Source organism: Xiphophorus couchianus, chromosome 20, assembly GCF_001444195.1.
Source record: "Xiphophorus couchianus chromosome 20, X_couchianus-1.0, whole genome shotgun sequence".
Lineage (NCBI taxonomy): Eukaryota > Metazoa > Chordata > Actinopteri > Cyprinodontiformes > Poeciliidae > Xiphophorus > Xiphophorus couchianus.
This window is the reverse complement of record NC_040247.1, coordinates 22,190,396-22,207,674: the sequence shown is the minus strand read 5'-3', so window position 1 is coordinate 22,207,674 and position 17,279 is coordinate 22,190,396. Positions and strand designations below refer to the sequence as shown.

General features: G+C 35.9%; 1 protein-coding gene across 4 annotated transcripts in view; it reads right to left on the bottom strand.

Annotated features, from left to right (window-relative positions):
* Window positions 1–2,313: 2,313 nt before the first annotated feature.
* The window catches only part of chchd6b (coiled-coil-helix-coiled-coil-helix domain containing 6b), a 57,709-nt gene continuing 42,743 nt past the window's right edge, over window positions 2,314–17,279 (bottom strand). For all 4 annotated transcript variants that reach the window (XM_028003814.1, XM_028003815.1, XM_028003818.1 and 1 more), the window contains one exon: window positions 2,314–2,611. In XM_028003814.1, coding sequence (XP_027859615.1) covers window positions 2,588–2,611 — 24 coding nt within the window. In that variant the 3' untranslated portion in view covers window positions 2,314–2,587. The remainder of the gene's footprint in view (window positions 2,612–17,279) is intronic.

Sequence of the window (17,279 nt, the reverse complement as noted above, 5' to 3'; positions counted from 1 at the left end):
GGAGTCAAACTGCAATCAATAGAGCACTCGTCACAGCTATCATTAACAAACACACCTCAGTAAATTGTCATCGACAGCCACTTGTGTGAACGTGCGTTCATATCAGGGAACAAGCATGTTGGTGTGTTACAAGCCCGTCGATATTCTGTGTGTAAGTGGACGATAACAAGCCTCCATCATTCTAAGGGTGCCCAACCATGTCCATATAGAAGTGGAAATGCATCTCGACTTGAGTTGTGTTGTTCCTCACGCACACCCACACCCACACACACACACACACTCCGAAGTAGGGAGGAGTTAAGTGTGTAAGTACAGACCACTGCTGCAGGTTGTAGCTCCGTTTGCTGACCTTTAGGGTTATCTGGAAGATTCCTCCGCACCTTACTGCTGGCACAACCCCTGCTGTCACCATGGAAACACAGCTAGCAGGGACAATCTGTGCTGCGTCCAGTGCATTGCCCAGATACAAATATTCATGCTCATGTATTTTCTACATAGTTAATAAAATCACAGTTTGGTATCTTTCAGAGAAACAAAATATATTTTTTTCACTTAATACAGAAGTAAATAGATTTTTTTCCCCAAAATTTGAGAAATTGCTAGATTTTATTAAGTTTCATTATTTTAAAGAGTGACTAGTGGAGGTCTGACCAGAGATTGTACTCCAGTATAATCAATTCTGTAGAAAGAATTGATTATTTTCAATTCATTAAAGATAATCAGGTATAGCCAATGTCTTCATAATCTATTCAACAAAGCCACCCTGAAATAGTCAAAGTTGACATTTAGGAGTGTTTGAAAAGGACAACATATCCATGAGAATAACATATATTTACATCTAATTTGAAATGTCAAGACACACAGACAATCCAGTGTAGTACAACTTGTCCCTGACTGGACCCTAAAAGTCCAGCTGTTGGGATATCCCCTCTCCTCAGCGGGAATCCTGCCAGCATGTCTGCTGCTGCGCAGTATCTAGGACCTTAGCTAATTTTTCTTCGGTACCAGTGAACTGGTTTCTTGTTAGTAATTAAGCTAAGTGTTGCAAATGCTGACTAATCTTTAGTCTGATTCTTCTTTCTTCTGCCAATCGTCACTGTAGATTTTTAAATAAGACGCCTTAGCTTTCCTTAAATAGCAGACTTTAATGATAGCTGGGAGTCCACATGGTTTGTTTTGGTGTTACATTTTAAGCCTGGCTAACAAATTGCAGCTCTGTATACTTAAACACCAACTTACCGTGTTTGGAGGAAGAATTGGTCACAACCCCATGTGAAAAGTGAAATTTGCATGTAGAATCATCAGAATTGAAAGAAGGATGAATGAAGACTTAATTTAAATGGATCTTAAGGAGAAACTAGTGTGATTTTAAAAGCAAGATAAATGTCCCAAACACACAGATGAGGAAACTCTTAATTGGTTTTGGAGAATAAAAGTAAAACTGCTAGAAAGGCTCGGTCAGTAACCTGACCTTGAAAATAATGGGAGAGAACTGAAAATCAATGTGCATTAAAAGGAATCAGAGAAAATGTTACTAAAACACACTTGTACAAAGCATTCAACACATGTCTGTAAGCACGTTCAATACTTATTCCCTTTGCCAGTCCAGGTTTGTAGTAATTATTTAACTTAAGGGAAAATTTGCTGTCATCTCCTTGTGTGTCTGGGTATCTTGGGTTGTTACCGACATCTGATGCTAATGTCCTATTAGACTAGAAATGAGATGAAAACATTTTTTTCTTCAGATTAGCTCAAGAACAGTTCATTCAAAGTGCATGTATCTCCATCACCAATCAGCTGCATCCAGACCCTAAATCACCAAGAATATTACAAAGTGCTGGAGTGAAAGAAAGCATGCCACTACTGGACTCTAGAGCAGCGTCGACATGTTCTCCAGAGTGATAAATCGTCACTCTTGGTCCGGTGGTCCGATGGATGGGTCCAGGTGTGGCAGCTGTTTTTCATGAATTTTCCATTTGTAAAAAACAGCAGCAGAGAATATATTGCAGTTAAAGAGAAAGGTGAAGTCTCACACTGGCACACAAACACATTAATTCACTCTTCACCTGTCCCGCACTTCATTAATCCCTCATTTCCTTCACTCTTCTCTCAGTTCTTCTCACTTAATGAAACCACAAGTACGGCACAAAATCAGGCCTCTAGGCCCCTACAGCTGTCAGTGGGGTACACATGACCCCATTTTCACTTGTGGAAGAATTATTAGTCTGCTGTGGCAGGAAACAGTCATCCGCCACCTCACGTCTCGCTCACGGGCAACACACAAACAGCAGACACAAAGAAACACAACTCATCACCACCGGATTATGAGAATTTATTTTAGAACAAGCTCTGGCACAACTTGGCATTAAATCAACACATATTCGATTCAGAGAAAGAAAACAAACAAAGAAAAAAACAACAACAAGGGAATGTGAGAAATGGTGGTTAATACATATTGGTGGCCAAACAGATGTGTGAACAGATAAGTAAAGTTGATTTTGAACAAGAAAAAAATGTATGGATTTGATATGATTTTTGTTTCTTCGTTGCTTCACTGCACCCCTTGTTCCGGCTATTCTTGCATTTCTCAGCCATGATTTGTCACACAGCTCTGGAAAAAAAAAAAAAACAGGAGGAGAGGGAAGAGGAAGGGGGAGGGTGAACAAGAGGAGAAACTGTCAAAGTATGAATTTGCATTACTGGAAGCAAAGGGGAAACTAACAGGAATCAGGATGCACCAGGAAAAATCCGGTCTCTCACACATAAACACAGAAGCTCAGGCTCCACACGGCACAGTGCCAAAAAAAGAAAAAAGAAAGCGCTGTATTAAATTTCTAACTGTTAGAACTTTCTTTCACAGCAGGAGGTTATCCTTTCCACCCTGGAGACATGGATCAATAGACAGGAGCTTCTTTAAAGAGTAAGAAACCAACAGTAAGTAAAGGAGATTAAAAAAAATAAAAAATAATTTTTTACAACCTTTAACACAACCTTTTCATTTCATAGCTTTAGTATTTAGTATCTCAAATTAAGGATGTATTTAGCTTAATACATTCTTGATGAACAAAAGAGGGCAAAATAAAAAACAATAAACTTAGTATGAGTTGCACTTTGGGTAAGTAACAAAATATGTCAGATTTTAAAAACGGTTTTATTGATCAATTTAAAAATAGGTTTAGGTTAAAACATAAAGCTATTGAGGCTTTCATTAAACTAAATAGAAAGAAAGATGGAAAGTTGCGTCTCGCAGACTGTATGTAATCTTGTGAACAGATGATATTGAGTCTGTGAGGTGTGTCCTTTTGTGTCTCTGGCCTGCAGCTAAAGCAACTGGTTTTAAACAACATTTAGAAAAACAGACAGCTTTAAGAAGATATGGAAAAAACATACTTAAGTTCTAATTCAGTGATTCACAAGCTGCAGGGAATGTCTGTAGTGGTTTATTGGTACAAAAGCTTTCCACTTCATAAATTTTGGCCTGACCTGTTATTTCTGGGGTGAACAGCTGCACAGCTCCAACAGCATTAACACAATCGAAGGAAGCAAATGTAGCCTTTGGAGAAAGTTCACTTTCATAACAGTGACTCTTCATTGTCTCACTAACAGAGATGGAAAACAGACAAAAGATTTCATCAAAATCTTTGATTGTTGTTTATTGAGATTATAATAAAGGGGATAAAAACTACCTTTCTAAAAGTCAACATGAACTGTTAAGATACAAATTTATAGCAGCATAAAGGTTAGTGCCTCAAAAGACAAACATTTCTCTGAAACTCAAACAATTGTCAAATGGGCTGCTCCAATACACCGTTTACACTAATTATCTATTCTAATAGAGATTTTAAAACCTGTTGGGCACCTTAAACTAGACATATGGATCCACTGACCTTTGTTTTGTCCAATAACTTGATTTTATCAACTTAATCTAAGTGCTTTCCTAACACTGATCAAAATGCCAAATTCTTTATTACCTGTCCAACCTAAATGATTACAAAGACTATGACTTTCTGGGTTAATAATCAGGCTAATTCAATATTATCTTCATTGTTATGACTTTTTCTGTCAAATTTCTCTAATAGGCAGATCTTCATTTACGTTCTATGTAGGCTATAGAGTTCTAAGTCAATATCAATATTTGCAATTAATCATTTGTTGGTATAGGATCTGCACTAGGCCCACTGTAGGCAACAAACTGATATTACTACTGCAAGTTAGTAAAATTATAAAACAGTCATTTTGTTCTTGCAAAGCACCATGGTTGCTGTTTAACTTTAGTGTTAGCTTTACTATCAAGCCTGAATATAAGAGTGAATGCTATTAGCTTTACATGCTGTTGTGTCTGTGTTTGAGCTTTTCTTAAAATTCTTTTTTTTTTTGGTTTTCGAAAGACCTTAGAATTAGAAAAAACATAAAAAGTGATATTGACGAGTCCAAGTTGGACTGAATTATCCTTCACTGGTTACAGATTTCTTCACAGTTTAGTTTGTTGCCCTTTCGTCCTTTGTTCTAATCATAAAAACAAAACAAAAAAGAATTCTTAGTTTTCCCAAAACTCTCTCGTCCTGTTATGTCTCATAAACATTTCATGGATCTCCTTATCTCATGGGCTGAATGTATTGTTACACTCCGACTGTAAGTAGATATACATTATAGAGGCTTTGCCCTAAAATTACAATCATTAAAACATAAAACACTTGAATCCTCAGTAACTGATTCCCAGTGTTGCGACTGGGATCTCACAGAGGTTATGAATCATCATTTGAGGTGTGCTGAGATTGTGTTTAAAAATAAATTTAAAAAAAACCAAATAGATATATTAATCTCAAGGATAAAAAGTAGTCAAAATATCTAAAAACCAGTTGAGTTTATTTCCTTTTTAATTGGCTTACTGGAATTATTCAACCAATGATAGTTCAGAAACAGAAAAATTGGGGAATTCTTAAGCCATAATAAGTTTATTAATGGATATATTAAAATAAAAGTGAGAGCAAAGGCCTAAAGAAACCCATTGTTGTAAAAGATAATTCCCTGTGCTTAGAAGACATCTTGGTTGTGCTAATATTGGATTCATACTTTTAATACCAGATGGTGTAGCTCATTCCAACAAAGTAATCCATGGACACACAGAATAATGTTGACGGTGTAGAGCTAAAGTAATTAACAGTTGCCCAATTAAGTGTATATGAGGGACTCACATGCTTTAATAATTACTTGAGACTTTAATTTTGGAACAAAACTCTGAACAGACTAAATGAAGAGAGTTAAGCAGAATTGTGGCTACTTCCCTGTGATATACCAGCTTTTTAAAATGACACAAGAATATTAAGCCACTTACAGACTGGCTTTTTACTATGCAACACAGTGCAACTAAACTCCCCATGTGTCAATACATGAACAAACACCCAGTCGGAGGAAGAGACACAGGGCAACACGGGGTTAGTGAAGCATTAGCTTGTGGCTGCTGGGTGGGCTAGTTGGCATGCTAACTGCCTCTGAGCCCGGCTGGCAGGCAGGCAGATACGCTGGCGGGTAGGTTAGCTGTTCACTTGCCAAGTGCATCCGAGGGCATCGCAGGCTGTGCCTTTGAATTGGAGATGAGTGGCAAATGTGACAAGGAGCTTTAGCTTTACTGCTCCACTCACGTCCAGAGACATAAAGGAGGACGGCATTAATGTGCATGTATGCATAAACATCCACACTTTGTGTGAAGGTGGCTGCTAATGTGTGCAAGAGTTTATGCACAAAAAGCACAGTGTTTTTTTTTTAATTCTTGTGTGTGTTTGGGTGGGTGGGGAGTTGTGGCAGGTGTGTGAATATTGCAGCACTTTCACATATTATGCCTAATGCATAGTGTATGAAGTAGCACCTGAATTTCAAATTGACCCCTGGCACCCCCCACAGTGGAGACAACTCAATTTGGTGCCCCAGGTCCAAATTTGGACTGTTGCCATCCAAACTTGGATAATATATGGACAGGGGAAGCTTTTTTGTGCACAACACCTTAAGTGCTAGGGGCAGACAAACATTTCACCTCAAGGTCTGAGCTGAATTTCAGCTGCTGCTTAGGTACACCAAGTTACTGCATTAGCATTTTAATAAAATTGCATTACAGGAATATCTTAGACTATTTAAATCTTGAACACATCTCGTTGTTGTCCAAATCAGAATGTTACTTCTTGGGTCCTTATTAAGTGACAATACATGCTCTGCAAGACAAGAATAGGGAACTTTCTTCTCTTTCCCAGGGGTGCTCTGATTTGGGAGTTTTTGCAGCTCATTGTTAATGCATATTCTGGGCAGAACGTTTTTCTTGTTCTGTGTCCCGAAAATATAAAGTAAATGTGCTGCAGTGGGAGAGACATATGCAGAGGAGTTCTGCACTTGAGTTCCTATGAGGTATGAAATGTCCTGGCAAGAAAAAAACTTTGTTCTTGCAGTCCTGACAGAGGGAAGACAATGCAGAGGATATATAGGCCTTAAGCAAGGGTTCGTTACAAATATCAAGGCATTCAAAAAGTTTTAAAAAGTGACTATTTCAAAACTGCTGAAAGTTTCTGTCTTACCAATCGTACAGCTTAAAGTGCTTTTAATGAGAGGCCAGAGAACATGCTTTAGTGACTATATGGAGCAGAGAAATGTATCACTGCCTCACTACAACGTACTGGCATGTATCACTAAAAATCAAAACAAATTAAACTGTTTGGAACCATTTACGGGTCGTGAAAAACATTAGATGTGAGCACCACCGTTCATTCTTATTTAGGAAAACTTAAAAATAGTTTTCAAGCTAAAATGGCACCTCTTAGACAGATACCACCAAGCTACAATTAGACAGTCCGAATGATCAAATAGGTCTTTTATAAACGCAGTATTTTAAAAAAAAAACTTAAACCCACTGTATAAAGTGAAATCTCTTAGAATCTTGTCTAATCACTCGGTGTTTTCTCTCATAACCTAAGAGGTTTGATGCTTTACACTGATGCTTGCAGTGAATGTCGGACACTATTTGCCACTGTTATTTCTGACCTGATCTGATGTCGCTGTATGTAGAAAGCTCACAGAAAGAACCACAGCCTGTGATGTACGCTGCTATAACTCATCAATAAGAATGATGGTGTCAAAATTGAAGCATTTTAGTTGAAGGAGAGGAACTAGTTTTCTCTGCACATGATTAACTGGAGTCTTTGAAAAAAAATGTCACAAGTCAAATAATCAATATGCGACATCCCTGCTCCAACACTCAAAAATTCGCAGCTGAAACGACATGCAGGGTTATTGAAAATTTCTTCAAGACATTTATGCTGACTAAAACATTTCTTTGAAAAGAAATCAGAACCCATAATGCATAAATGATAAAGCCAAGAAAGAATGAAAGGCAAAAAGAAACAGTATCTTGAACCTTCTCCCACATCATTAAATAAAAGTAGAAATTGATGTTTGTTAGACTCATATTTTTCCCAAACATAATAAATACAGATAACACAAAGCTCAACAGGCATTTGATAACTATTAAGTTTATCGGGTACTTGTGTCTTATTTTTGCTGAAGTTGGTAGTTCTTGAAACTAAATGTAAGTTTCTCTGATTTAGCAAGTAGTGTGTAGGTGTTTGAGTAGAAGGAATTTATTTGTTTTGTTCTATAAAATAACATTATCCAAAATTAAAACATATTTCCATTTATAGCACTCAGAAAATGAAAAATGGTGTAAACAACAAATGTAATAATAAACGGTGTTTTCAGATATCAATTAACGAGAAGAAAACATGTTTTTACTAGGGAAGAGTTTGCAAAACAATCATTGTTATAAAGTCCCTGAATTTTAATCACAACTTTCATGCTGCATGGCATTCCCTCCACCTTTCATTCACATTGCAGTAGGGTTCACCTCATCACTAAATCATTAGGATAATGTGTGTGCTTGTGTTTGAATTCAGCAGATACTGGAATGGAAGTCATAAGTGAACAGGTGCAGATATAAGAAATCTTTTTGCAATGTTTTACAATGATACGATCAATATTTGGAATAATATTAGCTTTTATGGTGTTAACGTAAAAACATTAACTTTTATAGATAGAGATTTTAGAATCTCTATCCATGCTGATTATTTATTTTGCTTAATGAAGTCATTTACATGATGTGAAAAATATTTTGATCACATTGAGTTAAAAAAAAGCTAAAAATGTTATAAAGAACATACATTTATATCCCAAAAAATGTGTCCAAAAACACATACTAACACAGAGAAATGTGTTTTCTCTAACCTGACAGCTTCCATCCAATTAGCAAGCAGTTTGAAGTGTAGCTGGATGTGGTATTGGAGATAGATGTTGTGTTTGTAGGCCGCGGATCAGATCTTACTGTCAGCAGCATGAAAGCCACAGTCTGCAGCATGGACATGCTGGGAGTGTTTGCACTTCCACAGACATAAGCTAACGGTCTGCAAACACGGCAGAGACATTCACACACAAATATCTGCTGCAAATATAAAGAAGCTCTGTTTCACAAACACACTGGTGTCACTCACTTTTTTCCTGCGAAAAATAGAAATAATAGACCAGCAAAGAATCAATAAATGTCTTCTCTACTCAGTGCTAACAGCACTCAGCTCTTAGCTCCTCTCAGGAGGGACAGAGACAGGTGCTGGGACTGATCATAACTAAGAGTGGAAAGGGTTGTAAATGCTTTATAAAAACAATTCAATTCAATTTAGCTCTATACAAGTCAGTTCAGATGTATTCATTTGGTGCAAATTCACAGAAAATATCATCTCAAGATCAAGCCAAAAAAAAGTAAATTCAATTGAGTCGTTTAGACAGATTCAGTCAATTACATACATTCCAAACCGATCCTAGTCATCATCACAGAATTTAAGATTAGTTTATTGTTCAAATTGGTTGAAACGCTGGTTATCTAAGGAAGTCCAGCTGATTGCATCGAGTCACTGACTTGCAGAATTCACTCCTCCTTGACGAACATGTTGGATGGTTGATTACAATGATCTGTTATTGTGGCAGGAAACCCGCACACTGAGCATCCATGTGGTGACACCGTAAAACAAAACTCCCCTTTAAATAAAAAAATAAAAATCCTCCAGCAGAACCTGGCTCAATGTGAGCAGGCATCTGCCACAACTGACTGGGCTTTGAGAAGACAAAATATATATACACACATATCCAAAAGAAACACAGATGTGTTTTTTTTTTTTATGTTAAGAGAAAACAGAGAACTAATGGCAGAAGAACAACTTTTAAAGTCTATGGGATAAATGAAGCTCATACAGTTAGTCCTATCAGAAGCTCAGGCAACAGAGAAAGACACATTAAAGAGCTGGGGCCAAATGTATTGTCTTTAGAAAAAGAACAGTAAGACATTTTTCAGCAGTAGCTCAGCTGATACAGACTTCCAGGAAGGTGCAACACCTAAAAATAACATCAGTCCAGCTGTTTCAATCTAGAGGAAAAGAACTTAGAGAGCTTAAAGGTAAAAGCTGAAATAACAGGAAATAATTCAAGAGTAGAGAGAGCAGTACGAGAATGTAGCCGTTATGAAATGTCGCATTGTCTAAACCCACTGATCGACCCTGACTAGAGATTGAAGGAGTAAATACTAAAAAGCCTAAAATAAAATTTAAAAAAAATCGAATTTAAGATGCATTAAACCGATCACTTTCAATTTAATTCCTTTTTTCCTCATGTATTTATTTTAATTAATACTTCCTCTTTATTTTGCCAGTTTTAGTTACCGGATTAAAACAACATTTACACAAATGAGTTTGTAGGTATTCCTCAGAGAATGGCATGTTAGTGTGCATAGGCCAAAATCCAGCCAATTTGCACAACTATGAGCTGCAGTTTATTTTATGTTTCAAATATTTCACAGCTTTGCAATTGATGTCAACTTGCTAGGACAAAAAAAGCCCTCAGCAGTGTAAGCCAGAGTGCTCTGCTTTTGTACAATCTGCTCATTTCATCTAAAGCAAATGATAATCACAATATTGGAATTCATCATTAAAAAGCAGTCAAGTGAACATTAATTTAATGCAGAACATGTAATTATCCAAGTTTCTTTGTTGTCCATTATTGTTACTGCTAGAGATGACAGATTTAATAGCAGAGTAAAAGAACACAGCAATTCTCATTTGTCCAAGTTTACCTGAACACATCCCCCTAAGCAAACGAAGTAAGACAGATACCAGCCAAAGGTTGGCAGGAAGGAATTCCTCACATGTTGGGAGATCTCGATCAGTAAAAAGGAGCAGAAGGGATCAGGTATATGGCTAGATGCTGATGGAGCGGTGTGAGAATTCAACAGACTGAACGACTGTTGGGAGGCAGAACGAAGGGACATGAGAGAGAACAGCTAATCTTTATGAGGCCTGTGCCATCATGCGGTGGTCGCCTTGGAGATGATGGATATGAAGCAGAGGAGGAACGGTTGGAAGTAAAGAGCGACTCATAAAGAGACAGAAATGTGTGAGCGAGCAAATGAGCATAAGTTTATTAAAATAACACGCAGAGGGGTGTGAAAATGTTTTTGTAATAATCAATGGGGAGCCAGGGAAGCATGCTAGTATTATAAAAATATTAATAGGGATATTATAGTCCACACAATGTAGTCTGCGTGTGGAGGAGAAGGCTGCTGAATAAATAGAGTGGCTGTTTTATCGGATCAGAGAAAGCAGGCAGTCCAAAGCTCACAGTGGGGCTCACCACCTGCTACTATTGATAGCTTTACACAACCACATATTTATTTTATTTCCTTTCTTCTTTTATGCAACTTATAAACAATTTTTGTTCTCAGCCTTTAACTCTTTATTGCTCTGAAAACTACTTTCTTTTTTATCATTTCCCTTTTATATGCACTTTAGTTGCTCTGGGACTAAGCAGGCCTCATTGATTGAATTTTCTCTTCAGAAACTACAAAAGAAAAAAAGAAAAACAATTGCTTACTTAAATTTTATTTGAAAGTACAAAATATTAAATTGAAATTCGAGTAGTTTTTCTTTTACATGGTAAAAAACATTTACAAATGCAAAATTACACTTTGTTTCCTCATATTTATTGAAATGATAATCAATTACAAAGAGAAATTAAAAATGTTCACATAATTTATTTTCCTAAATATTGTGCTTTAATAAATAGAAATTGACAACATATCAACAAAATTGCTTTATTCACACAGTCTCAAACTAAATTATTTGTGAATCAGATAGATCCATGAATGTTTTGGTAATTGGATGTTCTCATCTGAAACAAGTATTGAAAAATAAATAAACAAGGGGTTTTAAATATTAAAGAATAATGAGAAATGTTTTTTGGGTGTTCAAAAATGGATAAGTAGAAATTTTTATTTTGTTTCACTTTATTATCATGTTGACAGAAATGAAAACAAGTAAACACAGGCAAGAGAAAGGAAAATAGCTCCTTTTTTCCTTTTTATTCTAAGACTGTCAATTAGCCTACTGTCATGTGAAGAAGTTAGGACACACTATGAGAGTTTGTGTGTTTTTCTAATGCATTAGGACACATGGATAAGAAAGGTTCACTTACGGTAAATTAAAAATATATATTTTAAAATTATTAAACAAAATAAATAAATAAATAAATGAAACCTCCTTTTGGTAAAGAATAGCTTAGGACATAACTATATTTATTCCAGCAGACTCGGATTACACAACTGTATCACATCAGGTTGACATGGTTAGAAAATCATTATTCAGGATGTTGAAGAAGGTTTACCCTAAAGGCTAGATCTTGATCTCACTGATATGCTGTAGGTGACATAAAGTGGACTGTACATGCAAGAAACCCATCAAACATCTAACAGCTGAAAGTGAGAAGCAGCCAAACGTTGCTTTTCAACGTTTGGCTGCTTCGACCGTTGTCAGAGGCTGATGGATGGCTATAGGAAGAGTAGTGAAGCTGTTTTAGCCAAAGGGCCAAACAATTGCTACTAAGGGATAAGGTGTCTTGGCTTCCTTTCCAGCTAGAAAATATATATTTTGTTGTGCCTTTAAATTACTTCAAAGAACTGAATATTTATTGTGGTGTCTTAAAATTTTTAAATAGTAATTGTACTGCTAGGAGATCTTTTTTTGTTGTTGTTGTTGTTGTTGTCCCACATTTATGCCTCAACAAAAATATAGATTTTTATTAGTTTGGACAAAGATAAGAATTTTTTTTTAAAAAGTCAAATCTTTTATCACATATGAGCCTGATGTTTAACACTCATCCCTACCATTTATGAGTGATGCAGCAAAGCATGTACTTAGGTAGAGTACATGCAAAAGGGTACAGAATACAGAAAAATTTACCAATTTTATTACTATGATTATTATTAATATTTTTTTAACGATCTTTGGCATTAGTGACCTTTATTCATCACTAGCTGAAGTAGGAAGTAGGGTAGAGAAAGAATGGGAAGACAGGCAGTAAATTGCCCAGGGACGGGAATCAAACCCAGGACAGCTGCGTACAGGACCGTGCGCTCTGCCACTGAGTTGTATGAGACACCAAAAATGACAGCTTCTTATTTCTCTTTGAGAAGCTTTTGTTATTAAAAATTGTCAGGAAAACTAAATAAACTTTGAATTTCTGCTAACTGATGTTTCACCATTAAAAAAAACTGTATTTAATTTATCATTCCTCATTTTAAAACAGATATATACTGTAACTTACTTTGCTTTTTTAAATAGTAATTTCTGGGGAGAAATCCATTTATAAAGCACAAACCGATCTACCATAACCCATTCCTCCCAGTAGCAGAATATCTTTCTATTCATCATGTGCATATTCCCTCATATCGTCCAACTATTCCCTATTTTCCTCTTACAGTTTTCCATCAACGTTCACATTTAAAAGCTTCCAAGAGCTTCCCTCCCTTTAGTTTTCCTTCCTTTCATCAGGCTCCATCCATTCCTCAGCTTTCATCCTAGCTACAAAGGCTCATTCTTCATTTTTTCCTTTTCCAAAAGAATTGCCATAATTTCTACATCTCTAATTAGTGATCTTGTTTTTTTACCTGGAGAAAACATTAACAGGTTTAAACAGATTTGGCTGTAATTTGTTGTGGAGGAAAAATATGTTTTCAAGTACTTACACTCTTAAGTGGTTTTCGGCAGCAAATGGACTAAACCTTTAGTTAGAGATGCAGTGTCACTTGAGACCTACTTAAGATGCTACTAGCAACACACAGTTGTTGAACAAAAAAAAAAAAGTTAATTCGAGTTAAATGTGGCTGCTATAGAAAATGTCAACTGAAACGTTTGAAAGTAGGCAGAATGGTACTTCACAAATACTCACGATGCACATATACTGACACACACAAACACTCACACCACATGGCACAACTAATGGAGGTGAGAATAAGAGGAAAAAAAGAGAGAAATGCAGCTCAAACACAGCAGGATCTATCCACAAACCCACGCAGTCCAAACCAGTGTGTTCCTTTCCCCACCGCCCACAGACACTAGCTGCTTGAACAGACACTAGCAGCATTTCTTTAAATTATTTGCTATCAGAAACAAAACCTTTGACAGCATCTCAAAAAGAGATTTGATCAAAGACCCTTCACTAAGAATGAAGACCACAATACCAACGTTAATGATCATAGTGGCATAACTAAACTTAATAGAGTTGCTTTTCTTGAACTATAAACCTGCTTGATATTGTTGCTTTCTTTCAAAGCTGCAGCACTTTTATAAAAGAAGGCTCCAGTTAAAGGTCAATTTTAAATTGAAATGAATTGATAAGTATTTTGCATATGATTTCCATTTTTTGGGTTTTTGCTTTGATCTGAGGTTTCCCAGTGTTATTCAGTTACAATTTTGGTTCAAGAACCATGATGAGAGCAGCATTGTGAAAATGTGTTCTTGCCTTCCTGCTTTGAGTGGTCATTAAAGGATGGGAGGGAAGGGAGAGCATTATGTATTTTCCAGGCACATAACATTTTATAGCTCAATCCAGCAACTATGTTTCCTCAAGTCTTTATGAAAAAGGTGTAAATATATCTCTCTTGCAGCCTGACACTACTACAAGCATCTTGCCTTTGCAGAAAGTAGTTTCCTTTAAGCTAACATATTACACCCTCTGACTTCATTTCTAAGCACCTCTTTGATACTGAAAGCAGCTAACTTGGAATTCTCCTACCTCAGTGACAACATTTACACCAAAGCTACTAGTTAACATTTTGTGCATTCAGATTAGATTTAAAAAAAACCAAAAAAACAAGGACTTTAGAGATTCCGACAGGACTGTTTTAGATAGTTGTGATTTACTGGACAGCAAAAATATTTAGACTGTTGCTGATTTCAAATAGATACTTCAGTTAAAAGCCAAAGTGGAAAGTGGAACAACATTTTATTTAGGTCTAAAAACATCACCATATTTGTGTATATCACCCACAAATGCTGTTACTATGCTCAGCACACCTCTGTAATCAAGCCTGAAACTGAGTGGCACTTCACCTGATCTCTCAGGGGCAAGCACAAAAACAAATACATCTGGCAGGAGTCCCACAGGTTCAGATAGGTCAAGTACTGTGAGAGGGGTGGTGCCGTAGAAGTGTTTTTCTTTGCAATTGTCAGCCTCTGCTGATGGTATGAAGTAGGACAGCAATGTACATGGCCTGCACAGCAGTCTTAAAACATTGTGGAGTGGGACAAGAGGCCAAAGGCTATTTTGGATAACAGTTGTGTAGTAAATCACACTTTCACATTATAAGAACCAAAAATCGTATGTTTTTTGATTTTACTGCGATAATGAAAAGAACAACAAAAACTTAAATTCAAAAATGCATCACAGCTCTTTTGGCTATATGTCGACTACTGCATGCAGCAAGAGCCCTACAATCAACAGTGAGAGCTCTAAAAGTAAAACCTGAACATTACCAAATAGGCTGCTCTAGTAGACAAGTTACAGGAAGTGGTGCTAAACTGATAAAAAAATTAACAATTTTTTACTCAACCACATTTTAAAATACATCAATATTTATGACATCAACACTTGGAACTGTTTAGTTAAGGTAGCAATCCTAAACAATTGCTCAGTTTTGGAAGTGTGCAAACGTTGAAATTTAGAATTATCACAATAAATAACATTTATTATGATACTCATCTCCAATAACAAACAATACTTACCCAGCCCTAATTCACATAATTCAAGTCAGTGTTTACATGGACACATACACAACATGTACATTGAGTATTATATTATAATGTATGAATTAAAAGTAAGTAAGTAACTTTTTCACATAAAAGTGAAGGATTTGAACATTTGCAAGCCTCTATAAGCACAGGCAAATAGCAACATAAAATACTCCCAATCAAATTTTAATGGGGACATAAAGAGTTTGTAGTTGCACTTACACCTATAAAAATGTGTGTGGTCTGAGCAAAACCTGTAATAAACACGAGTGTATATATGTATGGGGTGCAACATTTGAACTACAACAATATAAAGTATATGACTTTTGTATATATATATATATATATACACAGTATATGCAGTGTGCATAGAGTTGTATTATTGATGCAAGTATTTTGGCTGACTTTCTGCTCTTTCGAAATATCACTTACTATCTAACAAGGATTGTGCATTTTTTGAATTTTGCAGAATAGTGAAAATGTTTTGTCATTGGTGGTAAATGTATTATAAAGACAGACATTCAACACAAAAGTAAAAATCTGATTTTTACTTTGTGGCAATTCGTTACCAGAAAAAATGCTCATCTATTAACACAAATTAATAAAAGTAATATTGCTTATTTTACATACGCTCTTTTGAAATACTGCTTATTTGCTTAAACACAGGAGATTTACAGTTGGTAAATTTTGCAAAAGTAAAAATCAAATGTTTACTTCGTGGCACTTTGTTACCAGAAAATACGCTCATCTCTTAGCCACACAGATCGTTATTGTTCAAAAAACATAAGATCTCTCTCTAACTTTTTCTGTTAAATTATTAATTACGGCTCATTCTTTTCTTGAATATAGTTTCTTTTCTCTTGCGTGTAGTATGGCATGATGAACCTTTTTTCATATGTGGTTGGTTCTATTTCCTGATTGTATCCGCCTCAGTTTTTTTCCTCTGTGCTTACAACTAAGAAAGGCTTCATATAAACTCTACCATACATCTTTTAGTGTCCATCAAACTACGTTTGTCAATCATTCTGCCAATAAAACTAGCAGCCAAATTATCTCTTTTTTTCCTTCCAAAGTTTTGATCTCGACATCACTAGAATATCTATCTTCCTCTTTCTGGCTGCCTTTTGAAGTCTCCCCACTTCACTATCTGCAGTGGCGCAGCTTTCCTTACATGTCACTCAGAAGTTGTTTTATGTTTTATAATACATGCCTGCTCACGCATACACATTTTTTACACACTCTTCCCTTTACCATCTGTTGAGGCAGTTCAGGGTATGGCCTTTCACCCCCTCTCATCAATCAGTCCCCTTGTCCATCTTCTGCTAGGGTCTCTGCTTGGGCCGTTGTCTTGCATAAGGTCCTTTTGTTTCTGCTTGTAGCTTTGCAAACTGTTGTGTGAATTATATAGCCTAGATTAAAGTCAGCGCACCAGGGCCCACTGTTTCAAAGTTTGTGCTCATGTAACATAAGCAATATTACTTGTTATTAATTTGTGTTAATAGATGAGCATTTCTATCTGATAACGAACTGCTAAGAAGTGAAAATCAGATTTTTACATTTTGTGTTGAATGTCTGTTTTATAATATTTTTAAAACGAATGACAAACATTTTCACTATTCTGCAAAATTCACCAAATGCACAATTCTTAAGTAGTAAGTGGTATTTAGAATGAGCAGAAGAAATCTTATGTTTTTTGAACAATAAAAATCTGTTGCTAAGAGATCACTGTGTTTACTGGTAACCAAGTGACATGAAGTAAACATCTGATTTTTACTTTTGCAAAATTTACCAAGTGTAAATTTTTTATGTCTACGCAGATAAGCAAAATTTCAAAAGAGCTTATAACATAAGCAATATTACTTGTTATTAATTTGTGTTAAGAAATTTCCATTCTTTTCTGGTAGCGAACTGCCACAAAATGAAAATCAGATTTTTACTTTTGTATTGAATGTCTGTTTCATAATATATTTATCACCATTGACAAAGAAAACATTTTCACTTTTCTGCAAAATTCTCCAACTGCACAATTCTTGACAAACATAATCACTTTGTTCCTGCAGTTTATTTCAGGGATTCTGAAACCTGAACCTGTTTGGCTCTATTACAACTAAATAAATTAGAAAATCACTGAAACAA